Consider the following 14,077-nt stretch of genomic DNA (forward strand, 5'->3'; position numbering starts at 1 on the left):
ACCGATTGGACCTTAAACAACTATATGAATGTGGATTCCGTAATTTCCTCGGAGTCTCCATGCCAGTGTAATGGTATTTCCCGCGGTTATTTTTGTACAATAAAATACGGTATAACTACAATTTTGCAAAGACTCAATCAGTGTAAGTATATCGATACTGTGAATCAATTAACATGAAAAAAAACCTCTGTAATTTCTAATTAATTTTACTGGACACTTAATGATATTAAACACACGGGCACCTGGTCAATTCGTCACCTTATTTAAGCCCATTTTAATAAGTCAAATCGGCACCTTTTTTCAGGAAATTTCTGCAATTGATTTTTTAACTGCCACCTTATATTAAAAACGGTTTTCATCTTTTATACGAAAGAAGTTTTTGGTACTCTTCCCTACTGCTGTATATAGTAATACAGACGAGGAAAAAAAGAAGAGAAAACACTTAAATTTTATCACAGATTTTTTTTTTTTAATGATCTGCCTTTCCTGATTTTCCTGATCTTTTCAGTTGCAGATCCATAACTTTTTCTGACTGACCTAACGGGAGCCCGCTCCAGTCATGCTCCAATGATTCCCTATATAATCAACAAAATTTTCCCCACAAAGGGGGGGGGGGGGTAAATGTGGTAATGGTAGATGGAGATCCAGCACTGTATATAAATAGAGCACCTAGATTCTACATGTAAAAATATGGTTTCTTTTTCAAAGGAGGTTTAAGGATCAGTTCAATTATATTAGATAGTTTATAAAACAATTATGGGAGTCTTCAATAGTTCACTTGCAAAACATAATAGTAATTTTGGGTGTGGACTTAACTACTGTGGGTTACCCGAATTAAAAAGGGGTGGATTTGACTTTTTATGCCATATTGACTATCAAAGGTGCCCATTTGACCAGGTGCCAAACATGGCAAAATGACCAGAATTCAGACACAGTGTTAAAAAAATTAAGATATATACAATTTTTTGTTGAAATGCACACTACACTGGCAGCTTTTAAGCTACATTAGATTGTAACTTGAGTTATATTTCTTGTAACTAATTATACATGTGTTAAAAATTATACAGTTTTGAATGATGATATTGAAAATAAGGAGATCAATGTAGTAATACTAGTATGATTGCCTATGAGATTACTATCTACTAATGTCCATATGAACTGGATTTAAGCATCTATATAGGACACCTTAATACCTTTAACAATGAACAAAGCTCATACTGTCAGCTACAAAAAATGTATAACAGGTGTGCCATCAAGGCTTAATGACATGACACAATGTTAAATGATTTGCCAAGGTAAATCAAAAATGGCAGACTGCATCCAACAACAACTAAATTTCATCTGGACTTGGAACAGGCATAAATAGAATGTATGTGTACTGGGACTGTTGTGTAACAGCACAAAAGAGGAACAAAGTGGTGAAATCGTTTAGAAATTGTTTTGATTCATTGAATTGGAACAAAGCTAAAAAAAACTTCTAACATGAAGACAAACAATCAAAACTTAATAGTACTTTCAGTTACTAGTATTGAAAGCTCATTAAAAGCTAATAAAAACTCAAACATTAATATATAAACCATTTTTCCCCATACACATATACATGTATATATATATGTATAGATGTAATTATCAGAGCAATTTGTTTTACAATTTTTGTTTAACATTTTTAATTATCTAATAAACTGATATATTTTTTATTAAAGTTTCCAAGCAAGTCAATACATGCAATAACAAACAAAATTTGGGACAAGACAATGTTTAAAAAACGTGAGAAAAATGGACTCTTCAGGTAAGAAGTTTTATTCTGCAATGACTTTTGTTTAATAGTTTATCTGTTTTTGAATAATAGAATGTGTAAAGTATATTTTAGTGGGACAGCATCCCAACAAACAATAAATCAGAAGAGATATCAAGTAGTAAATATTTTGCTTACTGAATCAGACAAAGTTAACACCAAATGTGCCATGCTATAAATTATCCTTCATCTGAAGAAGGTATGAATATACATATATGCAACCGGAATTTTATAGAAAAAAAATCTGTCCTTTATTATGTCTATACATGCTAGCTGCAAATTTTTCACTGCATTTGCATAACTAGTTAGGTTAGTACTTTTTCATCTTTTTAAAATTTTGTCTTGCAAAACAACACATTGCAGGAATAAAGTAAATGCATCAAGTTTTCATTTAATCCATTTTTTTGCATGTTTACACATTCTTTTTCCCATACAATGTTTTGGTGAAGTTAAATAATAGTAGTTAGTACACATGTTGCCACTTGGAAATATAAATGATATGAAAAATACTATTGTGAGCTCTCTCAAGCCTATCTTTAGAAAACTGCATTTGTTACTTATTTCAAGAATATATACCTGTTGATTTTGCACATTTTTTTCATAAGAATGTTCATTATATTTTTGCCTTTCATGAACTTTTAACTTTCAGTTCCATTCAGTTCTTGTGAAATTTGACATCTCTTATATAAACATCACAAATGTCTTTTTACTTTATCATCTTTTTTATGTTTACAGAAGAAATTGTCACTTGGAAATGTCTTGGGCAGATTAAAAAGAAGAAGTAACTGTGCCAGGAAGCAGTTCCAGTCATTTGCAGCAACAGGACTGTGATGAAATATAGAATTTAACAAACTTGTGTCAGATGATATAGCTTTAACCAAATGCTTTAAAATTAAGATATTAAATATTTTAGGCAGACATGTTTTTGTATTTTTCATTTATTTTTCAAACTTTCAAGTTATTACATTCTTCAGTGGCGGATCCAGCCAAAAGCCCATTTTTCAAAGGGTTTTTCCAACCAAAGATAAAGGAGGGATTCTAATCGTGTCTTTCATTTTTAAATTGTTAATTTCCACAATAAAAATAAAACATATAAGCCAAAGATAAAAAAATCAGTCATAAAAAAAATATAATTTTGAAATTCATGTAAAACGCATGTAAAACATGTATTTTACATGAGTTTGTATTAACACGCGTTTTACACATGTGAAGTATTTCATGCGTTTTGTAACGCATATTTAATATATGTTTTTGCACGCCTGTTATACGCACGTTGTAAAAAACATGCATTAAACGCACAAAAAACATACGTTTTACACACGTTTTCTTTAACATGCGTGAAACATGCGTGGCACTTTTTGCTGTGTATTATAATGTAAATGCCTATTTGTGTACATTAATTTACCTCAATTTAATTAATAATAAAATATATTTACACTAATAATATTTGGTATGCAGTTGTATTGTAATTGGCACATCTTATTTCCACGGAGAGGATTTTGCTGTGGAAATTCAGTCTTGGGTGGTTAAATAACTTTGAATATTTTGCATAAATTGTATTTTGAAATGTTTCTATTTTAACATTTGTAATGTACTATTTAACCTAACAAGTAAAGAATAACAGCACAGTATTTGAAGAGTTGAAATCTTCAATTATGAATTTGACGGTGGCAATTGTAGTTTAACTGACGACGCTAAGCTGAGCCAGTAAAACAGATATTTGCGACCGTCATATGCACAATTGACGGTGGAAATTCTTCAAATACAGTTCTGTTTATCCTATTGTAATGTAATTCTCCCAACCGACACACAATGTTACCAAAAAATAAAAACATTAAAAGTATTAACCCAGACAACATGAGTATGTTGGCCCACCATTGGCACAACGTATATCATTGCATTGGCCCATCGTTGTATTTCAACGTTGGCCCAACGTATAAGTGCAAAGTGGGCCTACGTTGGCCCAACATGATGGCTTCATGTTGGCCCAACGTTGTACGGTTATATGCAATACATAGAGCAAACGTTGGCCCATTGTATGAAAAACGAAATCCATGTTGGCACAACGTAAGACCAACGTAGAAATATCTTTTCTCATGTTGGCACCATGTTGGTCCAAGGTAGGTATTTCTCATATTTATGTTGGCAATACGTTGGTCTATTGTTTCAACCAAATTACAATGGATGCTGCATGAGGAGCTGTATATGATAAATACTCCGGAGCGCATTTGATCTTTTTTTGTGTTCCAAACTGCCAAAGTTTAAGGTAGCAATTCTGTATTTTTGTATTACCCATTGTTGTTACTGTCCTTGTTTTTTTCATGAACTTTGCCTCTTTAATTTTATTTATTGTGTGACGCTAAGATATTTCTTTGGCAATGTTTGATGGATCGACCAGATACACTCTGTGTCATTTGGTGTCTTGTAAAGAGTTGTCTCATTAGCAATCATACCACATCTTCTTTTTTCATATCAATTTAATTTTTTTCTTTAACAGAACAAATGACGTATGGCTTATGGTTAGGCGATCATACAAATAGTTTTTTTCCGAGATGTAATTTTAGTTGTATTGGTTCGAGATCCAGAATGAAAATTAAATAATTCAGAAGATGAAACTTTATTTATTTTAAATTTGATATCATTGGTCGTCACCACGAGTAGTGTCCTCCTCAATTTGAACTTCAACAGTGTCATTATTATTTATATATTTTATTCTTTTTTTCTCTTCTCTGTTTCTTGCCACCTTCTCTGTCAAGCGCCGCCAATCTTTAACTGCATCATCTATCTTCTTATCCGAAGACTCTTTACAGCTATGTTTTTTTTCTAACCGACTCTGTAATAAAGTTATAAGTAAACTTGAATTGCGTATTTGTCTAATGCATGCGTGCGAAATCTCCCTTCTAGATATGTAATATAAATTAATGTATATTCTAAATAGTTTAAACACTATTTAATACAAAATAAAATCTTAAATAACCATATTTTTTTATATTGGTTATTTGTCTAATGGTCAGAAATTTATTAGTATTAGACGGATTTGTGGGTATAACAACCCCTTATGACTATTATTTCAGAATTCGGTATCATACTTTATATATTCGTAATATACATGATATATAAAGAATAATTTAGATGTGTATTAATGAACAATTATATATTTGATATATAAAAACACTGTTACACATTCAAGTGTGTATATGATCAGGTTTCACAAATATATCGTATCTGTTTGCATGCGATTTAGAAATACAATAAAACTAACAAATTCATTTATATTTTAATGAAGTAGAAATCATTATACCACATTTTTGAAACATTACGGAATAAGGTACATCTTAAGACAATTTTATTCCATTAACTTCAGTAATGATCATACATGTTGTGGTTATAGATTTATATAATTTACCATTTGTTTGAAGATACTAATGTTCAGTGGCAAATATTTCATGATAATTAATAGGATTGAAATGATTTAAAATTTAGAAAATATTTCGCCCGAAACGTTTAAACTTCAAGATCAGCATTATAAAATGATAGAAATTTATATATGTTTTGATTTTTAACAACATCCCTCAGATTAAACAATCATATTGTATCTATCATTCTGAATCGTATATATGTATCAGATTTTTTAAAGTTACAACTTACATGTTACTATCTTTCTCTTTGAATCTCAGATGACATGATTTTCTCTTTTTGTTTTCTTCGTATCACTGCTTTCTTACAAATACACAACAGGAAATAATCACAAAAGTGACCATCCCATTACATTCAGATTTCCTATAAACTTAATTACCATAGCAACTATCTTTGAAATTTGTCGAACATATGGTCAACCTTATCAGAATGGGCTTGATTAACAGACTGGCTGTATCAAATATCACTCTGCATATAATTGCTATTATTATGTTTCACAAAGTTTAATGAATAAAGTAATTATAAATAATGATTGCAATAAATTTTATTTTTTAACCAGGCAATCTATGTTTACGATATACATTTTTTTTTATTACAGTAATGATATTCCAGTATAAATTTTACCTGACTTATATATAGAGTATAATATATGATCACGCAACGTTGGGCCAGCATTGGCCCAACATAGAGTTGTAAATGTAATTTCAGTTGATAAACACTTTCGGTATAACATTAACTTTTCATAAAGCCTGCTGCAATCGAAATTATCCGCCTCCCAAGACAAATAAAGCGTAAAATATTATATAATCAATTCTATTAACAAAATTTCATATCGGCCCTATGTTGCTACTAACATAATGCCAACATATGCCCGATTATTTATAACCAGCATGAGATAATAATATGAATTCACAACAACAGACCAACATAAACTTGCGACCAACGGACCGACAATTTGCCAACGTTGGGCCAATGTTGTGCAGCCAACATAAACTTGCGACCAACGGACCGACAATTTGCCAACGTTGGGCCAATGCTGTGAAGCCAACACCAACGGTCGACCAACGGGCCGACCATTTGCCAACGTTGGCCCACTGTTAGTCTGCTGACTGGGAATCTAATGTATCAATGACTTAAAATGTTTACTAATGAATTCCTTTTGCATAAAAAAGTGCAAAATAAGAAAGTTTTAGTAATGAAATAATCTGCATGAAATAAATTTATAACTATAAAATAGAAGATTTGGTATGATTTCCAATAAGACAATTCACTACAAAAGACAAAACGACACAGAAATTAACCACTATAGGTCACCGCACGGCCTTCAATAATGCGCAAAGCCTATACTGCATTGTAAGCTATGAAAGGCCCCGAAATGACAAATGTAAACAAAATCAAACTACAAAACTACCGGCCTAATTTATGTAACAAAAAAAATAACGATATTCAAATAAGTAGCATATCACTAAATTACAATCGCCTGAATTGGGACAAACACAAACATTGAGACTGTGGCAGGGTAAATAGTCCAGTCAAACTTAGATTTAACCTCAGACTAATTGCAACATAAAATGTTTTAGTTCTAATCTATAATAGCATTATGCCCTTTATATTCACAGAAGAAAGTCTTATAAAATCAACTTGAGGAAACATTTTTAATTTCCTATGAAAATTTTACATTGGAAGGGGAGATAAGTCTTGCAAAATGTTACTTTTTTTGGTCAGTTTTTTGTTGTTTTTCCTGAAATTTATGTAGAGTATGATACTTTGATTGGGTTATTACTTTGTATTTGACCAAATTATACAATCGTCTGCTCATGAAATGTACAAACCGAAGTGTTATGGGTAGTTTTATTTTTTTCATGCATTTTGAAGCTTTGTAACCATTTTGAAAAATATTGGGAAAATTTGGTATTGTTTATATCTGTATATTATATTTCTTCAGCAACTTACTTGTCTAAGGAAACTTTAAACCACAAAAATAAGAATACATGCTTAATTATTTTTATTAGATTTGAGATTCTTTACCTTGACATGTTGAAAAATTCAACAAATGGTCAACTAATGAATTACGAAATCTAGATTATAGCTTGATAAAATATATGAAAACACCGTTAGAGTTGTTTGTTATACTCTAAACACCGCTAAAAAATCAAGATTCAATATTTTCTGATGAATAGAAGAGGTTAAGTTATAATTTTGTATCAGTTTTATTGATATTTCTGCCTTTTTTGCAAGAGTTATCTCACTTTTCAATACAAATCTCCATAGGAATTTTAAATGGTGTTTTTTTTAGTCTTCCTCAGTTTTGATTTGATGGGACTTTTTTCTGTGTTTATTTGGGGTAAAATGCTTAAGATTAAAACTTTAAAATCTTCTGTTGCAATACATTTCGGGTTAGGGTCAAAATTATGCTACATTGACTGGACTTTAAACATGTGAGCAGGATCTCAACCTTCGCCATAACTACGAACCGTGGACTTAATGTCTTAAAAGGACACAGCTTTGATTGTTGTTCTTGAGAATGTCTGCTTGTCATGTTTTGGAATGTGTGTCTGATTTTCGGAATACTCTGGTTATATCCGTAGTGATATTGTTGGATTTTTTCAAAACTACCTCTACCCTTTTTTATTGGGAAAATATGCGTCATTTTCATCAAATTTGGAAATTTAAAATTAACCATGAATTTGACTAAAACATCAATTTACAGAGCCATTTTCAAGAGTCAAACCCTGCTTTAAAATAAGACCTCATTTTGTCAGTGATGATACATGGATAGACCCTCAAATCTGCAAATATAGTCATTTTTGGCCTGAAAAATGTTTAAATTAGTGTTTTTCAGTTTGCAGTCATGTACAATTTCTACTGAGACAGCTCTGTTTGGGAAAAAAATTGTCTTTTTGGGAATAATTTTAAGCCATTTTTTTCAAATTGGGATTCTTCTCCAGGGGAAAAAGCCTTTATTCTCAGCTAATTTAAGGCAAACAATATCACTGTATCCATTTGAATGCCTTGGAAAAAAATCCCCATGAACACCCATTTTTCTGTTTATAAATTTTCCACATGTATAATTATAAGTTAAAGTCTTATAAATTTTTTTTATTTTTTTTTTATAGTATTTGAGAACTTTAACTGGTCAATGATAAAGCTATGAAAAATCAAGAGAGAAAATTGTCCCGCCAAAATTCCGATGGCTAGTATTTCGAAAACAAGCACATTGACCAATTTTTTTTTTTTTTTTTGCTTTTTTGATTCCTCAATGTTTTCCCTATTAGTACATATTAGTTAAATGAAAAATTATATATTTTGAAACTGAGCGGCGAACATCCTTAGATATAGGAAGATGTGGGGTGAGTGCCAATGAGACAACTCTCCATTCAAATAACAATTTAAAAAGTAAACCATTATAGGTTAAAGTACGGCCTTCAACACGGAGCCTTGGCTCACACCGAACAACAAGCTATAAAGGGCCCCAAAATTACTAGTGTAAAACCATTCAAACGGGAAAACCAACGGTCTAATCTATATAAACAAAACGAGAAACGAGAAACACGCATATATCACCTAAACAAACGACAACTACTGTACATCAGATTCCTGACTTAGGACAGGTGCAAACATTTGCAGCGGGATTAAACGTTTTAATGGATCCAAACCTTCTCCCTTTTTCTGAAACAATAGCATAAGACCACAACATAGAAAAACATACGATAAAATATCAATTGGCAGACTTAACTCAATCAAAAAACGTATGATTACACAATGAATGTATTAACATGTATTACATATAATAATTAAGTATATTTTTTTAGAAAGAACTTACACTGAGACTTGCTCAACACTAGTTGGAGATTCCACATGTTACAATAATATGGTTTGTGTTTCTGATATTTGTGATTGTGAGAATCCCGCCTTGCAGTATTACGTTTACTATGATAAAAGTTGTAAAACAAGTACGTATTCATGATATACAATTTTAATCTAAATTTGATAGAATAAAATAAGCGACACTATATGATGTATAATTTATATTTTTGACTTAGCTCTGTAGATACTTTATCTCAAAATGGCTTCTCCAGCAATATCTGTTGAAGTAAGAAAACTAATTTAATAAACCAGGCTTATTTCTTCCCAAGACTTGCATTATTTATTGTTTACAAATTTTTGAATTTTTTGAAAATCTAAGGTTTTTCTACCTCGGGCATAGATTACCTTAGCTGTATTTGGCAAAACTTTTAGGAATTTTGGTCCTCAATGATCTTCAACTTCGTACTTTATTTGGCCTTTTTAACTTTTTTGGATTCGAGCGTCACTGATGAGTCTTTTGTAGACGAAACGCGCGTCTGGCGTATATGTTAAATTTAGTCCTGGTATCTATTATGAGTTTATTTACATAATACTCAATAATTGGAATTGTATTAAATATTTATCATTTTTTGCAAAACAGTTTGTAATAACTGATGAATTTGCCATTTTTCACTGACTATTTTACTTAACATCACATACATCACCTATTTTTTTCAAAATGCCTTTTTGTTCTTAAAATAGCCTTGTGCGCTACAAATCATAGCATGAATACAATTTATCCTACTTATTAATTGGAAAGAAAACTTTTAAATCCATCAGATAAATTGGAAAATCCCAGGACAAAACCTTAACATTACAGAGAAGTCAACCTCACGTTACAAAAATAACACCAGCTGAAACAATATAAATTTAGCAATTTAAAAAAAACTTAGAAAAAAATCACCCCCAAAAAAAAACAATAAGATCAAATGCTTCCGGAAGGTAAGCAGATCCTCTTTCACATGTAGTAGCTCTACCGATGCTTTCTTTAGTAATATTTAAATACCAAATCGGAATAAATTGGAACAGGCTTTAGCATTATACACAATATTCCCATAGAAATGCCAATTGTTTTTCAAAAACCTATTATTATGTTCATGATGTTGTAAATTAAGAAATTTAGAATCTTTTGGAAACATTCCAACGTCTATCATTTATATTATAAAGATAATTTTAAAATCGGTACATTTTTTAAAACATTTATAACTGTTAATGTATTGCAACCAAATACACTTTTAACATGATAACAAGTTTTAAGTACGTTTGTTTTACAATGAACGCTCCTATTCAGTTGGTTCATTGAGAAAGGTTTGTTTGTCAATACACTGATCATTTCTATTAGTATGAAACTTAAACGCAATGATGAATGCAACCAAATACATACAACTTTGAATTCGGGGGTCGTACACTTTCTCTGTTTTACGAATAATGTCCTTTTATAAATTGAAAATATGATGAATTAGCCGTTTTCACGCTCTAACTTTATGTTTGGTTAACAACACATTCAAAAACATTGTGAGAAATACTTTGTATTTACCGAAAATTATTTTATTGATTATCCCTCTTCTTCTCTTTTGAAATATCATGTTATAACATGTATGTATCGTAAAATTGAGAATTGAAATGTGGAATGTGTCATAGAGACAACACTCGAAGGCCACGAATAGGTCTTTAATGCAGCCGGAAACTTCCGATTGGGAGGCGTGCTTACGCTGGCTCCTTAATATTTTGTTTACTTGTTTAGTGATAATAGACGACACACTTAACTCCGAAATATACTGAGGAAATCAAACTAAAAAAAACCATACAAGACTAACAAAGTAACATGAATTCATTTATAGGAGCTAAATACAAAGAACCGTGTCAAACATCAGAAGATGGTTCAAATTGTCACAGCAATATGATTTGTGTGAGTGGTGTTTGTGGTTGTAACACCACCCAGTATTATAACCCAAATGTACATAGTTGTAATGAAAGTAAGTAATCTTAAAATCAGTTTTTGTACAAATCAGTGCATAGATTTAAAAGAATTTAGGTTTCAATGCTAAACGCTTGAAACTTTGAACAATAATACAAGAGTAGTACGGAAGCGTATTAGGGACATTTAAAAAATAAATTTGGCAGTGAAATTTTATTTCAAAGTCGAAATTTTGACATTTCAAATCTCAAAATTTCGACTTTAACTCGAAATTTTAACTTTTCTTATCTTGAAATTTTTACTTTCTAAAATCTTGAAATTTCGACTTTTTCTTAACTCGAAATTTCGACTTTTTCTAAACTCGAAATTTCGACTTCTTTTAAATTCAAAATTTCGACTTTTTTAAAACTTAAAATTTCGACTTTTCCTCAGTATTTATACGTTTGCGATTACTACATTCACAGTCATTTATATCAGCGAGACGGAGAGCCATTTACATCATAAACTTCATAAGCATATTTTAATAAACTAAACCATTTTAAAGAGATTATTTTAGATAGAAAATCTTGTTCTTGCCAAAGAATAAACAAAATATGTTTCAGGTTCAAATACATATTTCAAGTGTGGACTTCAGATATGTGTACCAAGACAACCCCGCTATTCCGACACACCTATATTACGACATTCTTTTACTCAACAGTCTAATATATAAAGACAAGGGTTAATAGTTGTGTTATAAGAATTCAAACTTCCAAAACTAGAAAAAAACTGAGCAGCTCATTGTTCGTTCTGAATATGCATGGCATTTTTGGCTACTTGATTTACCATTGTTTAAACAAGGCAAAGTCAGTGACTTGCTATTGGGCATTTGGTATACCAAACAGGCCTTTGAAACTGTGATGCTAAATGTTCTCAGACCTAATGATCCTATGACAGTGTTGTGGAAACTAAAACATGGAATATGGAGGGGGGACTCTGTCAACATGCATGTTCTTTACGAATGGTTTCTTCAATATTAAATGCTAATCCATATCTTAATTTAAGAACAAGACCAGTTTCTGAATATAAATTGCCAAAATGTGTGGATGACGCTTAAATAATTTGCGTCCATGTCTACTCCTTCTAAAATTGTAATAACTGTGTTTGAATACTACAAAATTTCGAGATTTCAACAGTCGAAATTTTGAGATCAAAGTCGAAATTACGGTTTAAGAAAAAAAGTCGAAATTTTGAGTTTACAAAAAGTCGAAATTTTGAGTTTAAAATAAGTCGAAATTTCGAGTTTTAAATAAGTTGAAATTTTGAGTTTAAAATAAGTTGAAATTTCGAGTTTTAATAAGTCGAAATTTCGAGTTTAAGAATAGGTCGAAATTTCGAGTTTTAAATAAGTTGAAATTTCGAGTTTTAAATAAGTTGAAATTTTGAGTTTATAATAAGTTGAATTTTCGAGTTTTTAAAAGGTCGAAATTTCAAGATTCTAGAAAGTCGAAATTTCAAGATTCTAGAAAGTCAAAATTTCAAGATTTTGGAAAGTCAAAATTTCAAGTTGTAGTCAAAATTTCGGCATTTGAAAAGTCAAAATTTCAAGTTGTAGTCAAAATTTCGGGATTTGAAAAGTCAAAATTTCAAGTTGTAGTCAAACTTTTAGTGATTTGAAATGTCAAAATTTCGACTTCGAAAAAAAAGTTCATTGCCAATTTTATTTTTTCTATGTCCCTAATACGCTTCCGTAGAGTAGACATATATATTGTGGTAAATTAAGGCTATGAATTCAAAATCATTAAAAATTGTCGTCATATTTTCTCAGGAACTACAAAGGAGGGACGGAAGATACCAAAGGGACAGTCAAACTCATAATTCTAAAACAAACGCACAACGCCATGGCTAAAAATGAAAAAGACAAACAGAAAAACAATAGTACACATGACATAACATAAAAAACTAAAGAATAAACAACCCGAACCCCACCAAAAACTAAGGGTGATCTCAGGTGCTCCGGAAGGGTAAACAGATCCTGCTTCACGTGTGGCACCCGTCGTGTTGCTTATGTGATTACAAATCCGGTAAATAGTCTATTTCGGTAGGTCAAATTCATGAAAGGGTAGGGGATTGTAGTTACGACGTAAGGAACATATTCGATATCATTTGTGAAACGGTTATTCCATAACGGTCAACCAACTCGTGATGGCGTCCGTAAAATTTACGAAGGGATGCTTTCAACTTCACCATTTGGAACTCTAGGTTTAATAGCTTCCTTGTGAGCAGTAACCCTCTATCAAGAATATCATGATAGGAAATGCAAGCACGGGAATATCGTATCAATTGGGAGTTATATACTCCGTATGCAGGTGCAGAAATGGAAAGTTCACAATTGGAAAGCTGAAATCATCTCTTTTGTCGTAAAGTTTTGTCTTCAACCGACCCTCATTATCCATTTCTAGATGTAAGTCAAGATATGAAGCAGACTTAACTGTATCTGTAGTATCCTTTATCTCCAATTCGATGGGATAGATGCGATCCACATAGTCATCAAATTTTGAATTGTTTAGTGAAAGAACGTCATCTATATAGCGGGAAGTAGAGTTAAAGGATATTGCTAACTTCTTAGCTTTCTTCCTGAGAAGTTCCTGCATGAAGTCAGCCTCATAATAATAAAGAAACAAGTCAGCAAGAAGAGGGGCACAGTTTGTTCCCATTGGGATGCCAACAGTTTGTTGAAAAACATGTACAACAATTTCTGATAATTGGTTTCATGGTTTATATAAGACATCATTACCGTCTAATTGGTTCCCAGATTCATCACTCCAAATCTTCATTTTTACCGGAACACTTTTTTACACAATTTTACACACGATAGCCAAGTTGAAAAGTTTTGACATTTTTTTTCTCAGGAACTGCAATACCTGGATTTCTAAAAGTTTTTTTTATAACTTGAATAAGATATAGTTTTACCTCTAATTTCCATCAACATTGTCTCAAGAAATAAGTGACTGTTAATATTAAAATGGAGATCTTCATTATTCATGTCTTCAATTCTATCTATATCATAAACAGGTGTTACATATTGTTTTTTAACTTCAACTATTTTTTCTTTAACAATC

At 31.3% G+C, this 14,077-nt stretch overlaps 1 protein-coding gene and 1 long non-coding RNA gene across 3 annotated transcripts in view; both read left to right on the top strand.

Annotated features, from left to right (window-relative positions):
* Positions 1 to 7: 7 nt before the first annotated feature.
* On the top strand, positions 8 to 2,621 carry LOC134683948 (uncharacterized). Its single transcript, XR_010101121.1, has 3 exons — positions 8 to 142; positions 1,704 to 1,789; positions 2,531 to 2,621. It is a non-coding gene; the product is annotated as an uncharacterized LOC134683948 (long non-coding RNA).
* Positions 2,622 to 9,030: 6,409 nt separating this feature from the next.
* Positions 9,031 to 14,077, top strand: part of LOC134683023 (polycystin-1-like protein 2) — a 55,136-nt gene continuing 50,089 nt past the window's right edge. For both annotated transcript variants that reach the window (XM_063542022.1, XM_063542023.1), the window contains exons 1-2: positions 9,031 to 9,165; positions 10,900 to 11,034. In XM_063542022.1, the coding sequence (XP_063398092.1) occupies positions 9,084 to 9,165; positions 10,900 to 11,034 (217 nt within the window). In that variant the 5' untranslated portion in view covers positions 9,031 to 9,083. The remainder of the gene's footprint in view (positions 9,166 to 10,899; positions 11,035 to 14,077) is intronic.

The sequence above is a fragment of the Mytilus trossulus genome, chromosome 9 (genome assembly GCF_036588685.1).
Source record: "Mytilus trossulus isolate FHL-02 chromosome 9, PNRI_Mtr1.1.1.hap1, whole genome shotgun sequence".
Classification (NCBI taxonomy): Eukaryota; Metazoa; Mollusca; class Bivalvia; order Mytilida; family Mytilidae; genus Mytilus; species Mytilus trossulus.